The sequence below is a fragment of the Primulina tabacum genome, chromosome 6, assembly GCF_025594145.1.
Source record: "Primulina tabacum isolate GXHZ01 chromosome 6, ASM2559414v2, whole genome shotgun sequence".
Classification (NCBI taxonomy): Eukaryota; Viridiplantae; Streptophyta; class Magnoliopsida; order Lamiales; family Gesneriaceae; genus Primulina; species Primulina tabacum.
In genome coordinates, this window is record NC_134555.1 from 5,102,854 (window position 1) to 5,126,310 (window position 23,457).

The following is a 23,457-nucleotide window of genomic DNA, read 5'->3' on the forward strand; positions in this document are numbered from 1 at the left end:
TTGCCAATATTAGCTTCGTTTGGTGATACAATTGAATTTGAGAGGGTAATTGGGTAAATGACCGAGAAGATGGATGGTTTTCTTGGATATATTGATCACCATCGATTGTGACAAATATACATGACCAAAAATACAATTGTTTTTTAATTAATTCAGCTCCATCTTGTAAAATTTACTAGTATAATTAAGCAAGTCGAGTTGGCTACACATGCATATGAAATAAATAATTTAATGTAGGCCTAATTAAGAATGATATTTTTTTTATCTTGATTCAAGAAGAAACAAAACTGGGAAAAAAAACAAGCACACAGAAGGTTATTTCCAGCTCCAGAGAAGCTGCACAAAACAATACAATCCCAAGGAGAAAGGATAGAGCAGAAATGCTAATAAGCAAGTCCATAGAGGATAAGTGGTGCATGAGTAAGCCATAATGCCTATAATAGCGCACACCACAATAATAGTTAGCACTTCTGCTGAATAATCCCATGTTAAATCTTTTGCATACACAATAGCCAACAAAGTTGTCAATCCTGAAATGTTGTTCATGATAACTCCAACATAAATCTGCATCATCCAAATCCATAAAAAAGATTAATGATGCTAAATTTAATCCTAAAAGTCAAACTTAGAGGAGAATTTTTTGGTCATATACCTCTGAAAATGTTAAAGAAGCTGATCTTTCACTTTTACGGCTTGCGGGCAAGATTGCTGCTATTAGAGCTCTTGCATTCATAGCCAATGGAACTATCACAAATGATATGCAGAAAGATGGTAAACTCATGGAAAACGACAATCCTAGAATACTATTCATTAGAGGTCCTCCAAGAAAAGTCAGTACAACAATGCCAAACAGAACTTGGAATACTGATACCATAAATGCCCATTTGTCATACACTTCTTGTTTCCACACAATCTGCAAGTATGAGAGGGAGGCATCAAAGTTCAGATTATTGTTACAAAATTGAATGATGTGATTCATATCTTTTGAACTGTAGAGCAGCCTAAGTATCACATTTGGATTCTTGTGTGTCAATATATGTAGCATGATAATCAAGCAAGTGATCTTAGATATGCATGATACTCTCGTACAATCGAGAGCTAAAACTAATGGTTATGTTGAAAATCAAATCTTTGAAACTATATAATAGTCTAAACCCCACATTTCTATCATCGTGCCTAAGAGACAACCACATCGCAAAACAAAAACATCTGATGCTATGCAGCCTCACCTTGTCGAATTCATCTATGCTTTTCGTCCAGTCTGAGGTATTTGCAACACGAATGGCCTTCTTAAGCCATTTGGTTACTCCAGCAACAAATTCAGGTTCATCAATTATACTATTATTATCTTGATCAAAATCTTTGAATAGCTCCTTCTCTATGTCAACATGATTTTGCTGAAATTCCCCAAATTTCACAGTACTTATTAATTGCTCTAGTTCAGATTTCGATATCGACCTGTCTTTGTCTGTGTCAAATTGCTTGAACAGACTGCCACAACAAAAATGTCACAAACAAGCTCATGAATTATTCAAAGGATACAAAAGAAAAACCGAACCAATAAAGAATATATTATAATTATTAAACCATTTACCTTCGAATACGCTCAATGTTTGGCCTTCCGTCCTCTATCAGATATTCAGATCTAAGCAATTTTGTTTGAGCATGTTTTAAAATCTTGGACATTATCCTGTCTATCTCTTTAGGATCATCTTCTTTCTTCTCTTTAAAGACTCGAAAAAGCTGCAGAAAAATAAAAAGTAAAGAACATATTTATAAAAACTGCTACATTAGTACCAAAATGCTAGTAAATACATTGTTGAGTAGCTTTCCTGCCTCATGAAAAATGTTTCCTGAACCAGAATCACCATGTTCAGATGAATTGGTTTCATCTACCCATTTCTTGCATCCACTGATGAATTCTTGCTCGGTGATAGTCGTGTTACTGTCAAAATCAAATGTGTTCATAATCTCAGAAACTGCATATCTGTTATCAACTTTCATTTTCCCACTTTCAATGATCTCAAGAACCAGCTTTTCTATCTCAGTCTTTGTTATACATTTATCCGCATCTTTATCTGTTTCAGTGAATAATCTGCCCACAAAAAAGCATAAATGGCATATTCAATCATAACAGTAAAAATATTTCATGAATAATGTTTGATTCAAGTTACTTTTTTATGACATGAGTATTGAGTTTCCCATCTTCATTCACAATATCGCCTAGCCGTCCCACGTGTTTCAGAAATCCAGCCCTTAGAAGCTCATACTTCGAGTAGTCTAAACTTCTTTGTTGAATCCAGGGATTCAAAATCTGAGCAAGAACACAAAATTAATTATACCGGATGTAAAATCATCTCACAGCTAGTAAAATATAAAGCGATAAATTCAGGATACCTGATAGAGAAAATATGAGAGTAGCGAAAAGATTGCAACTATGAGTGCCATTAAAGTCATCAAACGATTTTCAAATAAATTATTGAAAACGTTAACCAGCTGCACAGTTATGTAAGGAATCAAAGACAAGAGCATAATCCCAGCAGTGGTTCGAGTCTCTCGATCAATTGTAACACCGGTACCTGCAGTAATGATAGAATATTCAGCCCTTACACATAGAAGCATAACAATTTTCTTGGCAAGTTTTAAGCTAATATGCCTACCTCTCAAGAGTGCTAGTTTTTCTTTGGCTGGCAAACAATTCGAGCCCGATGATTCAATGCGATCAGTTGATTTTTGGGGTAAGTCTCTTCTACCAAATATCACACATATTCCCCATTGCAAAGTAAGACCAAAGACCGTCAGTCCCGCGTAGATACCGACTCCAACTGAGACTTGAGATGCAGCATTCTCTTTGCTCATGAAAACTCCAGACACTGCAAAAGAAAAATCACTGAAACCTTCTTGCAGCAATTCAAAGATTTCCATAGAAACCATACATAAAACTTTCGGTTTCTGAAATCCGGACGCCTCCTGTTCCGGAGAGAACTCGGAATTCATATTAGTCTAGCGTGAAGAACGAGAAAATCCAAGAAAGTTACTAACCGATCATCAGCATCATCGACGGTAAGGCCATAAGAATTCGAAAAATAATGCCCCCGAATTTTCCAGTTCCAAGAATATGGAAAAGCACCTTACTCCCTTTCCCCAGTTGCTTCTCTCCAAATATCAGCAGACTTTGATATACCATTATCTGGAAGATGAATCCTGCAGCATTTTCTGCACATGGAAGGAAACCATACTGATGGATGCACCCGCTGTTCGGAGGCGATGAATCGGCACTTGAAATAATAATGTATGAAGACTGATTATACCCAACATCACTAACTCCATCCGAGATTAAATCATTAGAAGATTTGAGCTTTATGATTCTTCCTTGAACTATGCTGCTCAAAAGGATCAAGAGCATTATATTTACTGCGAGAGCAGCCATTGCGAATAATGATGGGAAATTGATTCAGATTGAACAAAGAAAGTTGATCGGATTCCAAACAAAGAGCAAGGAATCTATATGACAATATCTAGAATCCACCAGGCTGACAATTTGATTAAAAAAACTAGCCTATTGTGAGATGTTAATACTTGAAAACAAGAATTAATTTGTCCCGTTAAAGCTTTATATCCCATGATGTTAGAACTTAAAACCAATAACGTCAAACACATAACATTGCAAGGGTGGACTTTGATTTTTCATGCCAGAAGCATTCAAGATATTTGGAAAGCCTGCCTCCAATATGATTTGACTTCAAAATTGTTTTAACACGTTTGAAAGAAGATTCCACCCTCTTGGAATTTTTTATTTTCCACGTTCTACCGTAATGTGGACACATATTAATTAATTATTTACACATACGACCACCCCTGCCCCTAGTGTACTAATCCATTAAAAGCATCTTTTAATTATATAATACATTTTATTCTTTAGATTATTATTTTTAAAATGTATTCAAGCTGGCCTTGTTTGTTTCCCATTCAACAATAATTTTCCATTCCATTATTTCCAAACAAAAAAAATTTAAGGTTTCATTCATTTATTTGCGCCTCACTTATTGCATCTATCAATTTCGGATTCCATGCATCATGAGGTAGAATACTCGAGGTATAGCGTACTTGTTGGATTCCATGCAGAATAAATTAGCTCTGAATTGATATTTCATACCTGGTGTATTTTAACCAAGTTCAAATATAGTGCATGTTTTATATATAAGGTCTTTTAATTAGTTTAGATTAAAAGTAAAATTTGTCTAAAAATAGTTTAAGTTAATTTAAGAATATAGTTTAAAAACGTTTGACAGCATTAGCAATCATTAATGATCATCTTGTTACCAATTCATAAACATATGCTGCCAAGTTGTGAAGGCATAAATTTATTTTTTTGCACATCTTCCATCCAAAGACGGACAATAGATTCGTGAGTTTCGCATCTCTCTATTGTTTAGGTATCGTTTGGTAGGTGTGATGGGAGAAAATACGTAGAGATAATAAATATGGCAAAAACTTTTGTAAGACGGACTCACGGGTCATATTTTGTGAGACGGATCTCTTATTTGGGTCATCCATGAAAAAGTATTTCTTTTTATGCTAAGAATATTATTTTTTATTGTGAATATCGGTATGATTAATCCATCTTACAGATAAAGATTCGCGAGACTGTTTCACAAGAGACCTTCTCATAGATAATAGTTTGTAGATAAATAAGACAAATTGATAACAAATATGGTATTTGGTACAACTGATTAATTATCAGATATAATAAGTATTGAGTTTGATGTACATTATAATACTAAGGATTTTATTTTATTTTGAACCAAATTACCAAAACTAGCCTTGCATTTACTCTTCCTGTTTTTTTTAGCTTCATTTAATTTTTTGTTTTGTGAGCTTTAATTCGATATAATCTGTTGTTATTAAATCGAACTTTGAAAAAACCAAATCAATTTATTTATTTTAAACCAAAAAATTTAATGAAATATGATACAAAGATCACGATAATTGAATAAATAAGACAATATCCAATTTTAAGATAATATTTTATTATTAATTTTTATTGGTAAAATTGCATTTTTAGCCTTTTTACTTTCTTACTAAAACATTTTGGTCCTAAATAGTTAACTCAACATTTCTTGTCCCTAAACATTTAAAATTGTAACAAAATTAATCCTAAACGTTGGTTTTGTTATTAAATATAATGACAAGGGCAATATTATAATATTTATTATATCTTTGAGACCAAAATGAATAAAAACTCTTAGAAACAAAATTATGGTAAAGATCAAGACGGTAAATGATAATATGTCTATGATATAAATGAATATTTATATATATATGTAAACCAAATTTTATAATAATTTTTATAAAAACAGAAGAAAAAGGAGACAATATCAAAATTGATAATATTTATAGTTAGAAGAAACTTGCATAGTAAATCATTTTAAAAATAGAGAATTGTAAATGATGGATTTTTTTTAAACAAATCATAAATATAAATTTTGTTAGTTGACATACTAAGTTTTATTGATTTTTTTGTAAATATAAATTTAATTTTGCTTTACTGATGATGCAATAGTATTAAAATTTTGAAAATTATTGATATTAAGAAAGGATGTTAGAATTAGATTATTTTAAATCAAGTAATCAATCTTTTTTGAAATAAAGATTAGGTACCCTTTTTGTTTTATTTTTATATTAAAATTTAAAAATGGTTTTTAGATATAAAATTAATATTTTTTTACCATATGTATTACTTTACTTTTTGTAATTTATTATCAATATTTTATATTTACATATATACATCATACATATATATATATATATATATTAGTATATTAGTTGGCATAATTATATATACTTTATATTTATATTTGATATCTTAAAAAAATAAAATTATATCTATTTTGGTATATTAGTTTTAAACAAAATTAAATAATTAGATATATTCGATATCGAATCCAGAACATGTATCTAAAATTTAATAGATATCATAAATTAGTCATTATTATATTTAATCATAAAATTAACAATGAGGATTAATTGTGTTGCTTTTTTTAAAAGTTCAAAGACTAAAAGAGTATAGGACTAAATGTTTATCACTTTACCATAAATTATAGCTAGTGGTAGTGGTGCAACTCAAATCTTTTAATCGTATAGCACCTCAAACAGCACGTTTCAAATGTTACACCCAGCAGAGATAATTATTATACCAAACAATCTTACTTCCAATAATTGTACTTTTTACCATCAACGAAAATCGATGTAGTCACTGATTAGTTTTCATCTTCAAATAGCAATTTTAGTGGCTTCGGGATTTGTATCACAAACTTTAAACTTCAGACAAACACTGGACACAAATATTTAACTAATCTATTCATGGCTTATCACTCCTACGAAACAGTGCCTTCAGGCATACTGAAAGAAGAAAGAGTTCATGTGCATGCGTACGTGCACGTGTGGGGGTGTCTGTGCTGGGACAACACAAGACTTCACAGTTTCAAGGTGTGCAAACCTTTCCAATGGCATAGTGAGCTACTAACAGGTTAGTCGCATCCAATGAACTTCAGTGGCCCACAGGAACTGATCGACACAAAATCGTTGATTGTGCTTGCACATAATAACATGAATTCCGAAGGTAACACACCAGTAACTTGTCAGTGAGGTATAGGATTGAGCTGTTTGTGCTGGTAAAAATGTGGAGCAGCCTCTGTTAGCCAGGAGGGATCAATAGAGATGACATTGCGCATGTATTTACGATCAGTTGAGACAATAGAATGGAATACGATCCACTTTGGATTTACTCTGTAAAATAATTTTCAAACATAACACTCAAAAATCGGCGTCCAAGAAGATTAATGAAAAATGGCATTACATCTGGGTATAACCTGAATAACACAGATGAAGGATGGATGTAAACTTCTTGTGAACTTCTAATAGTTTTGTACAGACCATTGTGACTGAATGCCTAATAACAAGAAAAGACAATACAAGCGATCAGTTAAAATTCATAGGAATTTTTTTCAGTGATATTATTTCAGTTTGAGAAATTTATAATTATTTAACACTTACTTCCAATTGACAAGCATTAGCGAAAAATCCAGCAGTGACTGCCTTTCTTACCACCTGCAGCATCATAAAAGGCAAATCGTTTAGGTCCAGCAGAAATAATATTAATCGCCAAAGGCTAGCTATGATTCATAACAGATTGGGACTAAAAGAGAATGTCCATCCATTCAAGAAACCTGTGCGACCATGAATGTGCATGGGAAAAGGAGGAAGTTGGAATTTTGATGGTTCTTTAAGAATTGCAGGTAACACGGGAAAAAGGCTTGAAACCCCCCACAAACTTGTACAAATAACAAAATGATAACTGATAGATATTCAACACTTGTTGAGTTAAATCTTGGTTTATTTAGCTACCATCCAATGGTGCTACTAACTTACCTTCATGTCACCTTCACAAGACTTTAAGGTTATGCCAAGTCGCTGCACAATTCGCCTCAGTTGTAGCCGAATTTCATGGACTTTTCTCTGAGAAATCAAAATGAAGAGAATGACATTTAACAAGTTCATGGAACGCCTCAAAAATCACAGCAACTGAATTGAGCATACCATAGCTTGATAGTTTAAAAAGTTCTTGTGACACCAGTTTGAAGATTTTCCAGACTCGATAAATCCTTTATAAACATTTAGAAATGTTACGTGGTCACCCTGAGAACAATAAATATATTAGTTCATGAATTCAAGCAAACATTGGGCTTTATCATACAATTTTACAGTCTCATTTAATTCAATATAATGTGCTATCAGTCGAATAAACAAATATCAAGGATGCTCAAAAAAAGGATAAAAAACGAAGATTAAGTCCAGGTACAAAGAATTGGTTCAAAAACCAATAAATAAGTTTCTTAAGAAGAGACTGCTAATTAATTTCATTTCAAGTCTTTAGAACACATTTTCTCACTACTTTTTACTGGCAAGGACAGCAGTATCAAAAGAAAAAGAGTCAAGAGTTCATGTTCCGGCAGTCAGCACAAAAAATATGTTACTTCACTTAAAACTATCCCAAGAACAACACCAAAACTCATGACTACAGTCTGAGGATAATTTTGTACTTATACATTACTAGTCAAACTACTAAATAACAGTTCCATAAGTTTCAAATTAGCTGACATGGGCAAAGCATATGCACAGAGAGGAGTGAGCAAAAGAAAAAATACGACCTCAGAAACAGCAAATCTCAACCTGGCTTCGTCCATTTCTTTTTGAACTCCCTTACTGGAAAACCAGATCGACTGCATAGGTAAAAGAGGGAGGGAAACAAAATCAGACCAAAATAAAACAAAAATTCACGCAATAATACATGTATAGAGAATCTTAATTAAAGTAAGGTAGGCTAGGTAACAAATAGGAAGATAATTTTACCTGTATGGAGAGCACAGCAGCAATAGTAATGGCTTCCTCAGAACATCCAAAGTCGTTTGATGCTAGTATCATTTTTGAGATCATTGGATCCTAAAATGAGTATTCCAGTAATAATAAGAGTTTTTAGAATGATAAGAAAACGTCAGACTAACTTGAACAATAATATTTGACCAAAAATATGGGGCTATCTAAACATTTTATTTGGAAAGAGAGAGCTCATGGCAAATCAGGACTCATTCTATCTCAAAGGAACAACTGATGGATTAATTCGGCGTAAAACTAAGAGCACAAAATTATTTGAGGAGTGAGGATACATCAAAATATTGTCTACTTGTCACCAAACTGAAATATTGAACTACCACCATACCTGGTATGTCATTTTTCATGGTACATGTATTGTACATTAGAGGGCTGCCCAGAGGATACTAGTTTATATTAAAAATCTGTAGGAAGAGACTTAATGTATAGTTAATGGACCTTTGCATGTTGAGACCTATACAAATAGGGTAATTGTACTTGTGATGGTGGAAACATAATGATTTGCGAAGCGAAAAAGAAAAGTGGTTTCAAGGTCCAATGATTTCCAGATGAGTATTGGGTAGCAGTGAATTAATGCGGCTAAAGATGACTGAAATGAATCTAGAATTTTGATTACCATATTCATGAATTTATACAATCAAGCAGTCATCTGTACTGCTAGTATCCAGTATTTTAAGAGAGGACCCAACATAAACAAGTGGATTCTCACTTTCTTCATGACATTGTTGTGAACATATAATCTGCATTCCTTTTACGCCTTTTGAAAAACATATGCTACTATTTTTCACATAGGACTTGATAGTTGACTTATTCTCAACTTTTTGCTCCAAGCTAGACATGACTCATTTATATGATTCAATTGATGGGAATACTGAAGGACAATTTCACTATGTTAAAAAATAAATTTGTGTATTGTTGCTCATGTGTGTCTATGTTTTCAAGAATGTTCTAAAATTCGCTAGACACTAGTCAGGCTTCAGAGTGGAGCCCAACACCTAGGTCGTCGCCTAGGCAGACACTCGCCGCTAGGCGGATTCCACGATATCAACATAATAAATCACATACTATAACCCCAAAATAATATCAAATTTAAAACGCAATCAAAATTACACAACTAAATATCACAAATTTACTCAATTTCTTCTTCTCCTCCATAATTTTTAACAAGTTGTTCGTCATTGGACACAAATTCAATATCATCATTGTGATCACCATCTTCTTCTTCACATGCAAAATCATCATAGCGAAGTTATCTCAATCTAGATGGAAGACGAAGTCTGGTGTATTAGGACAAGCCAACAAATCGCATTTCTTGTTGGACTTTGATTTAGGGTCTATAAAAAATTACCTGTCATTTTTTTAAAATTGGGCTTTAATTTAAATTAAAAGCCCAAAATTTTTTTCAAAAAAGAAACTAAAAAATAAAATTAGGAGCCTTATTAGTTTGTGGCGCCTAGGACGCATAGGCCGATTAGTCAGTGCCTAGGGCAGCCTATGCTTCCTCGCAGCCTAGGCTGGCCAACTAGCACTTTTTCGGTGCGATCAGCCGATGCCTAGCACCTAAATGTCCCCTAGGCGCATGGTTAGTAAAGGCGCTCGCCTAGCTGCGTGCGATCGGTCGGCGACAGCGCCTAAGTGTCGCCTAGGCGCATAGTTATTAAAGGCACTCGCTTGGCATTGGCCTGGTTATTACCCAGGCACAACACTTTAACCAGGAACGCGCTTTAGGCGCACCTCTGCCTAGGCGCGGGACATATGGGAGGCGCAGGAACGTGCACCTGGGTGCTATGTATTGAGATCTTGTGCGTACATATAAAATAATTCAAGCCCGACAAATTTTAAAGCCTATTTGGCAAAGCCCATGCCTATTTAATGTTTCAAAAAAACACTATATGCATACGTTTCATCTCCCTCGTGCTCAAATTCTCTCTTCGTCTACGAGTCGCTAACCCCTCCCTCCTTCCCTTCTCTTGGGAACATACTCTAAGTCACTAACCGCTCCCTCCCTTCTCGGGGAGTGTGTTTTGTAAAATTCACATAGTCTGCACAAATTGAAACATACGGATTTTAAATAATACACGAACTCAGGCAACAGAGACATACTAGTGGAATCTCAGCAACCTGGAATCCAGCAGGAGAAGTAAGTTTGGCATCATCATCAAGGACTCCAAGTGAATATAATACTTCAAGTGCTCTAATCAGTGCTTCAGGGGAGGGTGATGATGGCCAATCAAACCCCAATATATTGTCTACCCCCAGGGCTTTTAGCTATCAAGTGAAAAATGAAACAGTAGCTATTAAAATCTCAATATCAAGAAGTTAAAATGGCCAAGTTAGGACATGAAAACACAAACAAAAAAAATATACAATGCAAAAAATTTTATACAGATAAAGAGCAACTACGTAAATAATCGAAACACAGAGAAATAACAAAAGAATAAGCCAAAACAATCTAAATAATCAACATTTTCATTTAGGATGCATAATCAACAGTTAACCACTATAAATCACTGGAAAAAAGACATCAAGTGTGTAACTTCGAAACACAGTGACGCAATCCTTTGGGATTGCCTGCTTTGCAATGGGGACTTATAACAAGTTTCTCCCTTTGCTTCTCCTTTATCTTTTTTCAAAAGATAGAAGCACTAGCAACAACGAGTCGGATATTTTGAAAAACAGAACAATTATAGGTAGAATTTATCCAAGAAAATGGATAGACCGAATAAGAAAACTCACCAAATGATCTCTTCATTGGAATGTAGGATTCTTCCAAGGAAAGGAGAAAGGAAAAGCAAATAACAGGAATTATCATTTTCATATTTTTCTTTTCCACAAATTAAGTATAGTTTCAGCTAACTTTTGGATCTAATTAAATGCTAAAAAAAAGTTAAAGACTATATTTTTAAATCAATGATACTGCATCATTAAATTGTAGAAAACATTTCATTTCTCATAGTACCATCTAAACCACATAACTAATTAACCAATAGCTCATCTTGCTATATCTAAACAAAAAGAAAGAACGAGAACTATTCACCACCCATTCTCTCACCAAAAAAAGACAACTAAAGTATCCTGAGGTACATAACTAGAGGTGCGTGGGTCAGATGGATCATAAAGCAAAAAGAAAATAAAACGGCTAAAAGGGAACTTATTTTCTTGACCTAGAATCTTGAAGACTTGAAAGAGTAGTACAATATATATGTTTCTACAACAGGCATACCTGAAATAAGGCATAATATATGTTTCTACTATAGGCATACCTGAATCACACAGGGAACAAGATTTGATCTCTGAATCTCTGGAATACCATATGCAGACATCTCATTGATAAAATATTCTTCAGTATAGAGCCTGTAATTTTACGCACAACACAAAATGCATGTTGATATTTGTTCTCTCTCTATATATATCATTTTAATATTTTCCTAGCTTTAAAAGTTTTCCAAATACGAGGGAAACTATGAGGAGCAATGAGGGATCTAAATAATTTTTTTTGCTGTACAAATCCAACAATTGACATTGGTACAAGATTATTTTAAGCTGATGTCAACAGTTGACTAGCAGCTAATTCAAAACTGAATTTCCTAATGAAATATCGAGAAGGGAAAAAAGACACCAATTCACAAAGAAAGCATTATGTTGCTTGGTGAGGATGTCACTGACGTCCTTTACCTTCTTGGGGATTTCATTTTAAATTTTAGGTTAAGTTTTCGAACATTAACTGAGGTTGTTCCGACTAACTCTCTCAATGATCAAGTTCTTGAGGACATATATTTAGTTGCTGAGATTTGTCAAGTAAATTGTCAAAAACACTATAGACATGTCATTCAAATTCTTCATGGTAGACGTTTTGAACGGGGTGGAACCAGAAATTTGTATTCGGATGGGCTAATTATCACTCTCTCACCGGGATGGGCTAATTATTACTCTCTTACGATCCTCTCACAATGATTTAACCAACTTGTAAGATACGAAGCATAATATGTATAATGTATTCTTTACATTTATCAGTGAAGTTTCCAATAATTTCAAGATTCTTTTAAATTTCTAAAATACTCTTCATATAGTATCCACGTGCACGCACCAGTCGTGATTTACAAAAAAACGAATTTTGAACTCGATTTTAAAAAATATATATTTTTGAACTCGTTTTTTTAAAAAAAGATTTTTGAATTCATTTTATTTAAAATTATAAAAATGGAGATAATTGTAATTATTAAATTTGATGAAGGATATTATGGTAATTTACAAAATTGATAAGTGGTAGGGTGGGAATCGGAAAGGTAGCCATACCACCGTACCATTCCCTCCGGCTTAATGTAGTATAGCGTAAAATTGGCACTGGGTAGGATGGGAGTTGGGAAGGTGACCATACCACCGGACCATTCCCTCCCGCTTAATATAGTACTAGTGTCATGACGCAGAAGTTACTTGCTTATACATATTTATTTTTTGCAAATTTTCTTTGGAAGTTAATCAATTTTTTTAATTAATTTGATTTATATTAAAATGAGGATAATATCATAATTATAAAATTTGGTGAAACCGTGAAAGGCCATACAACAATTTGGTAAAGGACCAAAGTGCAATATGGTAAGGCCATACCATCCTACCAAAAGTTGTCTTATTAGACTCATCTTTAGTTTAGTATAGAGATAGAGATTCTTATTCCATTAGTATGTTTCGATTCATGGCTTTGCATGCAGCCTTATAATTGGGCTGCTTCCTTTGTCATTTTTTAAAGAAAAGTTAGCATGGGCTCTCATTAAATGGTCCACCCCTCCTTGAATCAAAACCAGTTAGCCGGACACCAAATACCACAAACAAAACTAGTTCCTTAGATCTTGACATCCTTTGCTTATAAGACCCTATATAAGTGCCAGTCCCCATATGATGAAACTTGATCCCATAGAAAGAACCACATAGCAGATAAAAAAGACAATCAATGGATAAGGAATATGAGTCAACTTACATATGTAGATGGTTTTGTATGTTAAGGAAATTTAACAATATCCAAATCAACTGACTCCCTGATTTATCTCCAAGAAATGTGTTTTTTTGTTACGTGAAGATACTCATAGTTCTAGGAATATCTGTTTTACATTATTTGTGAGTTTCGTTAATTTAATATTTAATCTCGCACGTATTTGTTGTATCAAACCTACCAGAATAACAACCACGTCAAATAGGTCAAACTATTACTATGATACCGATGATTAGAATTTAGCAAGTGCCTTTAAAGTTCATCACCTGTAACACTTTCCGGGCCGAGTTCTACCAGCCCTGCCAGCCCTTTGCCGAGCAGATGCCTTTGATATTGATGTCACTACCAGATTTTCAATATCAGTCATCTGTTACAAAGTAGACATAAACATCAGAAATGATGTCAGGAGTCATCAACTTTTAATAGTTAAAGGTGCTTAATTACATCATTAAATTACAATACAATCATAGCATCAGATCAACATAGATGTTTTCAGAGATGCATGCTTGTCAAAGCTTGTTTGACAAAAGGATATAAAGGATAACAAAGAACTGATAGATCTCTCTGAAGGCGAGCGGGAAAAAAATAAAAGGTATTGGTCGAAGTCAATTGACCGACACTCTTGGATTTGTGTGATTGCAACTCTGACAAACTATTCCCCATTATAGGGGTTGCCAACTTTCATGCGAAGTTGGGAGAGAAACTGGATTTCCTAACAGTCTCATTACTCTTGCAAACAGTTATTTTTATACAAGAAACTCGTAAATTCAAGTTTCATCTCTCTTTAGCACATTTCTGTCCAGTAGCCGACATACAAAAGTTGCTAGTTTCCAAGGGATAAACAATAATCATTTGACAAATTCCAACGAACTTCAGAGAAAGAAAAACGAGAAGAAATGAAAAGCAACAATGCATGAAAGCAAGCAGAATGGAAAAACATACCGGATTATAGATACGTTGCTTTGTGAACCCACAATCCACGACATAGACAACACCCTAGAAGACATAGTAAGGAAAGAAATTCAACTGCCAATTCAATGCGGTGCATGTGATATTCCAAATCTTGCCCTGAGATGTGAAGATTTTTACCTCCAATGTCAAGGATGTCTCTGCAATATTTGTTGATATTACCACCTTTCTCTTCCCACGAGGGGTTGGTGAGAACACAAGATCCTACAGATAAACCGACAAGAGAAAGGTTCTTTTCAAGATTATGTACTAAACACAAGGTTTTTTTTGTTTTCTTATTGACCAGGTAAAAAAATTACAAACCTGATCTGCACGTGGAAGTCCAGAATACAGAGGCAAGACTATCAATCCTGCAAGAAAACAGATGGGAATAGCACAAACCAAGGGCATCAAAAGCTGAATATTAAGAACATATAGACTCTTGACTTGAGTAATTAATTTTGCCAACGCTATCACATTACCAGCGTCTAACAAATTACAAGTTCTGGCAAGAAGAGAACCACTGGTGATTATTCTAATCAATCTTTTAAAAGAAAAAGATTATCTAATTTAAGCAGCACCATCATCCATACAAGTACTATAGAAGAAAATGTGTTGATAGAGTTTCAAAAGCAAAGACATATAAGTCTCAACCCAAAAACATACTAACTTGCTTTCAAAGAAATTAAAATGTGATGACAGCCTGAAAGGAACGAGGAAAAAATTTAATAGTTCTCAACTATTTGAGCCTGTCTATAACACCTTTTTTCCTATTACTCTGGGAATCTTCTGTAAGCATCTGGATTGCAGCATCAATATCATCTTGACCAGTAAGAAAAACCAGAATATCTCCCATTGGCTCCTAGATAGAGATACAAGATCATTACGGCTCATATAGTATTATTTGGTACCTTACGAAAGTTAAACAAGTGATAATCAACAAGAAAAGTCGATGAGCCAAAAGAAAAGAAAATTAAATTAGCCTCACAAGTCGATATTTTACAGATTTTTTTAAATGATTAACTACAATAATTAAGCCTTAAACATGTCACATCATCAGATGATTATAGTTATTATTTGCAATGGGCGACATTAGATGAAGGAAGCCAAACCATGTCTGATATCTTACATGGCCCACTCCTAAAGGACACACAAAGCACAAACCCAATAACCCCCTTTCTTACTATTTAACTGATAAGAATCATAGTTGCAAATGTTTTAAAACATGCAAAATGAGTTGCCGCAACTATAAAACAAATGAATCCACAAGCAAACCAAAGCATTACGTAGTACAAGATAAGTAATCAGAGAATTCACAATAGATGGGGTTAAGTAGTATATTGACACTTCAACTCACATTATAAGGGGTTTTTTGTAAATCCAGGACAGCGTGTATTACTGAGAAGAGTTTCATAAATCAATTATTTCCCAACTTATTGTAAGTTTCCGTTCCTTGACAATCTTTTACAGTGTGAAAAGCAACAAAAATTTGTGTACGCACTCCAAAATCATGCATGACCAACACATGGTGCCAAAGCTGTCAAGGCCCTCTACATACAACTGCTACTTTTCTTGGTAAATATATAAATGCACCACGCTTTCAATTAATAAACACACAGTTTTGTTTGACATAAAACTTTCTTCAGCTGTTATAGAATAAACAAAAAATCTATCTGATGAAGCCACCTTTGGTGATGTGAACCTCAAAAAGAACCACGAGCAATTAAATGAACCATATGAAGGCTCTGATGCTCAACAATTGAAAAAGCTCGAGATTAACGACATCAAGTTGTGACTGATTTCAAGCAAGGCGAGAAATGGAAAGATTGTGCTTGGGATTTCAAAGTGGAACAACTTAATTTGAGTTCAACATTAATCCATTTAATTATGGGCTAGAGGACCAAATATTTCTGTTGTGTGCCTAACTTATTTAATTTTATTAATTTTCGTATTATTTTATTTGGCAATTTTTATGGGCTGAACTAAAGTATGTTTTAAGTTCGTATGTTGAAGACATCCTAGGAAAGTTAAAAATATTGGCACCGGATCCCTTTATATATTATTGGGGTTCACATCATCTAACATCCAAACCACGATACCTTTTTTGAGATTATGACAGCATATTATTTAATTCTTTTCTCTTATTCAAGTCAATTCTTTCTTTTTTCTTTTAGTTTGCCTTGCCTCGTTCTCTTGCCGAATCTTTGTTTCATATTATTGTGTTGAGTTGAAAATTTAGAATACACGAAAAATGAAGCTGATAAAGAAAAGAATAAAGTAGGATTTTGGAAGCGTTCTAGAAAGAAAAAGCATCCTACATCAAAATTATAATTTCCATAAATATTAGAGTTAATGAAATACATCATTCCTTCTTAAAAATTTTGAACTACTGCATAAAATCCTAAGATTTCTTCCCTTAACTACATAGATTTTTGTTGGAATTGATTCCAAACGATGCTAAAGCTTGGAATTTACAGGATTTTGCTACAAATTACGAGTTAACTGTTTTCCAATTGCAATCGGGTTCCGGCACATTCGGCATGCTTCAATTTCAGATATTTCCAAGTCCCTCATCTTCTTGGGTTTCTGCCAATTTAGTCTCTGAGCTCTAAGCTGCAAAGAATTCATCCTTCAATTTTGGCCACTATCAAAGTCAGCCCAAACGAATTTTCCTCTAGTTTTTTCATTCCTTTCTTAATGTTTAGATTTAAGACAAGTCCTTCAATCATTCTTGTGGCCCCTTCAAATTTCAACCATATCTTGTTCTTTTAGCTTGGGTTTGACCCGTGCTTGATCTAAGCTTAGTAAAGGGCATCTGTTTTAAGCATCTTCCAGTAAAATTTTATTTCTAGTCATTTTGAGGAGCCCTTCAAGATACTAAGACGAAGTCTGCTATGTTAGACGAAAGGAAGGCTTCCCAAAAATGTTCCACGTGGGAGCAATCCAGTTACAGAGGGATAAGAACATAGTATAATATAGTCGGGTTTTCTCAGTGAAGTAAAAGTCAGACAAATCAATTGACAGGTAAAAAGTCAGATTCCTACCCAGACTGATGGAATCGACAAAAAGACTTTTACTCGATGGCCAAAATTGAATATCATTAGACTCAAACTATTTCTAGCAATCGATTTAGGTTGGTCCTTAATACCTTCCTACTCGGTGATTTTTACGAAGAGGTGTATATGGATCCTCAGGGTATGCATAGGAAGTCGTCAAGGACATGATTTGACAAATTGAGTTACTCTATCAAGTAGTTACGACATACCATACTCTATATTCGAGAAAAATGGTGATGATATTATTCTAAGTATTGTCTATGTTGATGATATGATCGTCACATGAAGTAACTCCAGTGAGATAGGTATTCCTTGCTTCATTCAAAAGAAAAAAAACTCCCCTCAAGAAAATTCAACACAGAATGTTCAAAGACATTAACATACCAGATCATCGATAGAAAGTACTGTTGAAACCACCGCACGGAGGTAATCTGGAACAGGTTCCTCAACATAATAAATTTGCACATTGAATCCTCGACCCTAAAAATTCGAAATAACATATTTGATACAGACACCACAAGAAAATGCCATTCACCGGGAAGTCAAAATGCAGATTAAATATAGCACATACCTCAACTGAAATAATAGCAGGCTCTTTATTTGGTTCAATCTGTTCATCATCTAGACCTTGACGCTTTCTGTTAAGTAGGACCGAATTTATTAAGCATAATCTCATTGGAAAAACTTAAATCACAGATAATCACATCATAAATATAGAATAGAAAACAAGGTTAAACACTGATAAAACAACACGAGCAAATGCATGGAAAAATATGATAAGGACAGCAAAAGGCAATGATAATTGCCAAAACTAAAGTATTGTAATATGTCAATAATTCAATAGTCAAATCACTTTTTCCTTCGTATGATTAATTTCCCAAAGCCTATAGCTTCACACTTGGCACTGATGTTCCTTGATATCATGTTTTTACATCAACTCAAAAGATGGAAAAAACATGTATCTCAGATGCCTAGACAACAGAAGCTACAAGAGATTGCTGCTTCAAAAGAGTCTTTCATGAGCGAATGCAGGCGAAAACAGTTATATCATTTGCTCCACGATATGATTGTATTTGGATGTAGCCGTTTTAACAGAAAATCATATGTTCCAGGAAAAAAAAAGAAAAAGAAAAAAAGAGTTTATTTTAAAAAAAATCTCGTTATGGAGGATGCTTAAAACAAAATCATGATGACAATTGGTTACAAATTCTCTTTAAAGAACTTTTTTAGAAATTAACTATAATATCGAAACATAAAATGTGATTTTTGAAAAAAGCATTTTAAAAGAACTTCGTTATTAAAGTACTTTTCTTTGCTAATTGCTTATGTATTCAAACTTACCTAAACTAACAAATCATTCTTTGAAGCAACTTTAAAGAGGAAGTAGGCAATTTAGGGCATGGTAAGAATTGCTCTAAATCAATATGATTTTTAGCTCAAAAGCTTCGGCCATACAAGTCTGCTGAGATTGAATCAGTCGCGAGTAGTCTCCTTATGCTTTTAGGGTATGCTCAATAATAGATCCCATTTCTAGACAGCACGGATAGTGTATCTTCTATTGGGATAGAGAAGGTTGTGGAGACATACAACACGAAAACTATTAAAACAATTCCATATAAGTAGACATAAATACTGCTGCAGCAAATAACATCATTCCAATGCCACGAGTTATACCTGGCATTAAAAAAGGATGCCATAGACTTCGCTTCAATCGTAGCAGAAGCAATGATGAGACGAAGTTCTGGCCGTCGCCTTTGAATCTAAATCAATAGTTATTGGTTTTAATAAACAGATAAGTAGGCTACAACCTAAGAAAAAATATTTCTAAATAAAGTACCTTTTTTAAGAGACCTAACAAGATGTCTGTTGAAAGAGACCGTTCATGAGCTTCATCTACCATGATGACACTGGCAAAAACAATAAGTTAAGACATAAACATACGAGACCTTAACCAGGTATTAAATAACAAAACAAAATCAGGAGTTTAGGAGGCAGTCCAATAAAAAATAATAGAAGAAAAAATGGTATGTAATAAATCAAAGTCTCCATCAAGTTGACTATGCAAGCCAAAGGTGATATGGATCACCGAAGGCCTAGTCAGTATCCATCTATCTGTTAACTTTGGTTCAAATAGTGAAACCCCATAACAGACAGCGCTAGCACAAAGCCCATTAGACACTAGCATGAAGCATCTCAGAACTACACTACTTAATGTCAAAAAAAATCTTGATGTAGAGCAAAAGAGATCCGCATCTGTAATACCACCAACCCACAATATAGTGATTACTTGATTTAATCAATATTGCTTTTACATCTACCAAGCAATAGTTATCAGAAGATCCCAGGGCATGGGTGCTTCTACATTGAAATGTATACTAGCTTAATGCACCAGATTTATGATGACCCGCTAATAATACCCTCTTTCTGAATACTGTATTTAACAAGAGGAAAACCTCCTGCAACCTCAACAATGACCCCTTTCTTGATGGATTAATAGTGAACTGAGCAATAGATTTCACCTTTTAAACATTCTTCAGCAAGCCAAATAAGAATGGCCTTCTATCCGTACCGCTATGTTCCACTTCATTATTCCCAGCAGCTTCAGATCCATGGCGTAGAGGAATCAAGTCAAACACCAAACTAATCCTACCATACAGTATCTCCATAGAAGGCTCTCTTAGTAGAGAGATGAGGAATACAAAAATTGGGATTCTATAACAAAGAGGAGAAAAGACAATGAAAAATGAATATGGGCCAGGAACTAGCAACCAGAAAGGATTTTCAAAGACGTTATAAACACGAAGCTATTCTTTGCGACCCACCTTTTTTCCATAATTCACTTTCCCAGAGATAAAGGGAAGGAAAAGCAAGATGCATGAAGCTCATAATAATATTTTCGGTTCAATGCAATAGTGACAGATTGAGGAGATGGTCAATAACACCGGAAAAAATTATGAATGGCTCCATTACAAAGGCTCAAGGGACTGACAGATCTCTGAAAGGATATGTAAACATACCTATACTTGCTTAAGAGAGGATCATCCATCATTTCCCTCAGCAACACTCCATCAGTAAGAAATTTTATCCTTGTTAGATCCTGTTCAGCCGGCAAAAGAACAATTAGTTTACATGCTTATGTCACGATAGGAAAATGATATCACAATATGAGATACAACAATCATAGAGATGGCGTTATCTCCAACAATTAAAGTTCGAAGATAGATTCATATGCAGAGAACATGATATACACTAGATAATAGCGCCTAAATAAAAAGAAGCAATAAGACTAACATTATTGGTTATATCTTCAAACCGAATTGTGTAGCCAACTTCTTCGCCTAGTTTAACACTCATCTCTTCAGCAACTCTGGATGCAACAGTCTGGATGCCAATACAAGATGAACATCATAGTTTTATCAAAACGTAGAATGTTTTTGGCATCAATCAAACTTAACTCTTCCTGAGGCACCACAGCACAACATATAAGTAGTCATTGAGTAAAAAATTCAGGTTTCTCAGGTGCATTAGTTCAAACAAATCAATGAAAGCACTAACATGAATAAGAATCAGTTGCAAATACTTCCATGACACTGAGAACACTAAGATCCATTCATGATAAAACATTACCACTAAAACAAGTAAATAAAATCCACAAGAATCTCATAATATAACAAAGATGTCACTGAAATTGACAAAAATTGGAAAAACAAACTGCAGAGTGACACCAATTGGGTCCTAAATAAACTGCCAAATAACAGCAATGCAATTGGAAGTACGCAACAAGGCTCCAAAGTCATACCTGGACAGCCAACCTCCTTGGTTGTGTGCATGCTATCACTCGACCACCCTCAGCCCATCCAGCTTCTTTAAGATACTGCCCCCAGAGTGGCATAAAAACATTAAACTCCGAATTACTAATACTAGAGAATAAGAACAATTCACAAAAGTTAAGAACAGTAATTCAAACCATAACAATCCAATCATAAAACAACAGACCTGTGGAATCTGAGTCGTTTTTCCACTTCCAGTTTCGCCTACTATGATGGTAGTGGCGTGTTTCTCTACTAAATATAATATGGCCGTTCTATATTTGGACACTGGGAGCCGCTGCCTCTGCTTATCCATGCTCATATGGCCATATCTGTCCTTCAACGTATTAAAAAAAAAAGTACTACTCGTAACCGAACAAAACAAATAAATAAAGATTAACTAAACTCACCCAGAAGATGAAGAACTGGAGGTGTTGTAGAATATAACACCACCTTCTTCATCGTCCAAAAGGCGGGGATTTTCGGTCCCTGGCTTCCAGAATCTCGTCATTACCAGGAGAAACAATCAAATTGATTCGCTCAATGAAAGATGAAATCTTTCTTCTGTTCTTCACCCGTTGGTAATGGGCAGCGAGAAGTGATTGCAGACAGAGTGCGCGTCTTTTGTTTGTCGGACCTAATTGGATTCAGATCTTCTTGTCTCCGACCCGGATTATTATTTATTTTTTAAAAAAATATTACATTTTGTTTCTCTCTCATATAATTATATTATTTGTGAAAATATTCGGTAAATTTCAAAAAAATGCATCTGTCAATGTTTCAATTAAAATTCAGTACCTAGCTATAATTTTTTAGAAATCAGTACCTGACACATCTATACATTTAGTTTTAACTACTCATAAAGCAAACTTTACATTTTTACCCTTTATTATTTAAATAAATATATTATTTTATCCAAAAAATTATATCATTTTTCTCCATTTAAAATATAATTTTAACAAAATATTGTTTATCAATTATCATGGAATAAAAGTAAATACTTATTTTGACATACAAAGTATCTATTATGGGGTTTCAGATACTTGATTTCGCTCTTTGAATACTTCGAATATATAAGAAAATAGTATATTTTCGAGCATTCACTATAAATTCAGTCATTGTTAGTCTTTTCATGAAAAATGCATTAGGATGACTTATTCATGTCATTTTATTTTTTTAAAAAAAAAAACATAGGTTATCATTCATCATTAAATAAGATTAAGTATTTATTTTGACCAACAAAATACCTATTTTGGAGTTCCAAATGCTTGATTTTACTCTTTGAATACTCCAAATATGTAAGAAAATACTGGATCTTCAAGCTATCACAATAAATAAAATAATTGTTGGTATTTTCATAGAAAATGCATTAAGATGACTTATTCATGTCATCTAATTTTTGAAAAAATACAGTTTCTCACTCATTGTTGAATTAGAAAAATTACTTATTTTGATCGACCAAATACCTATTTTCGTGTTCCAAATATTTGATTTGGTTATTTGAATACTTCAAATGTGTAAGAAAATACTTAACTTTCAAGTGATATTAAGTGAATTTTGATTGTGTCATTTGTGAAGTTAAAGTGTGATACTTAAATTGGTACACATAGTATCTAATTAGAGTATATAAATACATGATTTTAACCCGTAAATACTCATATCCAATTATTTGAGGATGCCAAAATATAATTTGAAATTAATATTAAGTGACACCGACGATGATATTCGTGAAGCAAAAATGTGATACCTAAATTAATACAATAATACATAATTCGAGTTCACAAACACTTGATTTTACCTTTTAAATACTCAAATTCAATTGAGTATGTCAAAATATATAATTTGAAGATAATATTGAATATTTTTTGATGATGAGATTTGCGAATAAAAAACGTGCTACATAAATTTGTTCAAATAGTACCTAATTTGATTTCACATATACTTGATTTACCCTTTTAAGACTCAATTTTGATTATTTTTGGGATATAAAAAATATAGTTTCAAGTAATAATGAGTGACTTTTGATGTGTCATTTGTGAAGTTAAAATGTGATACCTAAATTAGTTCAAAAAATATATAATTCGAGACTACTAATACTTTATTTTACTCCCTAAATGAGAAGTATTTTAATTTGAGTTTGCAAATACTTGATTTCGTAAATGAGATACTCACAATATGTATTAAAATACTGGATATTCGAATAAGC

General features: G+C 33.6%; 2 protein-coding genes across 4 annotated transcripts; both read right to left on the reverse strand.

Annotated features, from left to right (window-relative positions):
* Positions 1-290: 290 nt before the first annotated feature.
* LOC142548932 (sodium/calcium exchanger NCL-like) lies at positions 291-3,721 on the reverse strand. Its single transcript, XM_075657576.1, has 9 exons — positions 3,043-3,721; positions 2,661-2,873; positions 2,398-2,579; positions 2,175-2,314; positions 1,837-2,095; positions 1,595-1,743; positions 1,230-1,491; positions 653-913; positions 291-564 (listed from the first exon to the last, which is right to left on the reverse strand). The coding sequence occupies exons 1-9, from the start codon at positions 3,428-3,430 to the stop codon at positions 316-318; spliced, it is 2,103 nt and encodes a 700-aa protein (XP_075513691.1). The 5' UTR covers positions 3,431-3,721; the 3' UTR covers positions 291-315.
* Positions 3,722-6,240: 2,519 nt separating this feature from the next.
* On the reverse strand, positions 6,241-21,892 carry LOC142548933 (putative pre-mRNA-splicing factor ATP-dependent RNA helicase DEAH9). 3 transcript variants are annotated; one of them, XM_075657578.1, is made up of 24 exons: positions 21,662-21,892; positions 21,439-21,583; positions 21,242-21,316; positions 20,734-20,823; positions 20,460-20,539; positions 19,280-19,349; positions 19,117-19,202; positions 18,014-18,080; positions 17,827-17,922; positions 15,149-15,248; positions 14,711-14,757; positions 14,528-14,611; positions 14,381-14,434; positions 13,705-13,805; positions 11,715-11,805; positions 10,555-10,719; positions 8,413-8,502; positions 8,211-8,282; positions 7,600-7,698; positions 7,432-7,518; positions 7,057-7,110; positions 6,873-6,952; positions 6,639-6,789; positions 6,241-6,594 (listed from the first exon to the last, which is right to left on the reverse strand). In XM_075657578.1, the coding sequence occupies exons 1-23, from the start codon at positions 21,760-21,762 to the stop codon at positions 6,642-6,644; spliced, it is 2,082 nt and encodes a 693-aa protein (XP_075513693.1). In that variant the 5' UTR covers positions 21,763-21,892; the 3' UTR covers positions 6,241-6,594; positions 6,639-6,641. The 3 variants fall into 3 exon arrangements, with proteins under 3 accessions (XP_075513693.1, XP_075513694.1, XP_075513692.1); XM_075657579.1 differs by having other exon boundaries at positions 6,241-6,789; positions 10,573-10,719; XM_075657577.1 differs by having other exon boundaries at positions 6,241-6,789; positions 21,662-21,891.
* Between the last annotated feature and the right edge of the window lie 1,565 nt (positions 21,893-23,457).

Coding starts and splice junctions, on each gene's coding strand:
- LOC142548932 (XM_075657576.1), bottom strand. CDS start 3,430: ATGGCTGCTCTCGCAGTAAATATAATGCTCTTGATCCTTTTGAGCAGC. Junction 2,580..2,660: donor AAAACTAGCACTCTTGAGAG/GTAGGCATATTA, acceptor TCATTACTGCAG/GTACCGGTGTTACAATTGAT. Junction 2,096..2,174: donor AATACTCATGTCATAAAAAA/GTAACTTGAATC, acceptor TTTTGTGGGCAG/ATTATTCACTGAAACAGATA.
- LOC142548933 (XM_075657578.1), bottom strand. CDS start 21,762: ATGACGAGATTCTGGAAGCCAGGGACCGAAAATCCCCGCCTTTTGGAC. Junction 17,923..18,013: donor CTGCTATTATTTCAGTTGAG/GTATGTGCTATA, acceptor TCGAATTTTTAG/GGTCGAGGATTCAATGTGCA. Junction 13,806..14,380: donor AGCAACGTATCTATAATCCG/GTATGTTTTTCC, acceptor ACTTTGTAACAG/ATGACTGATATTGAAAATCT.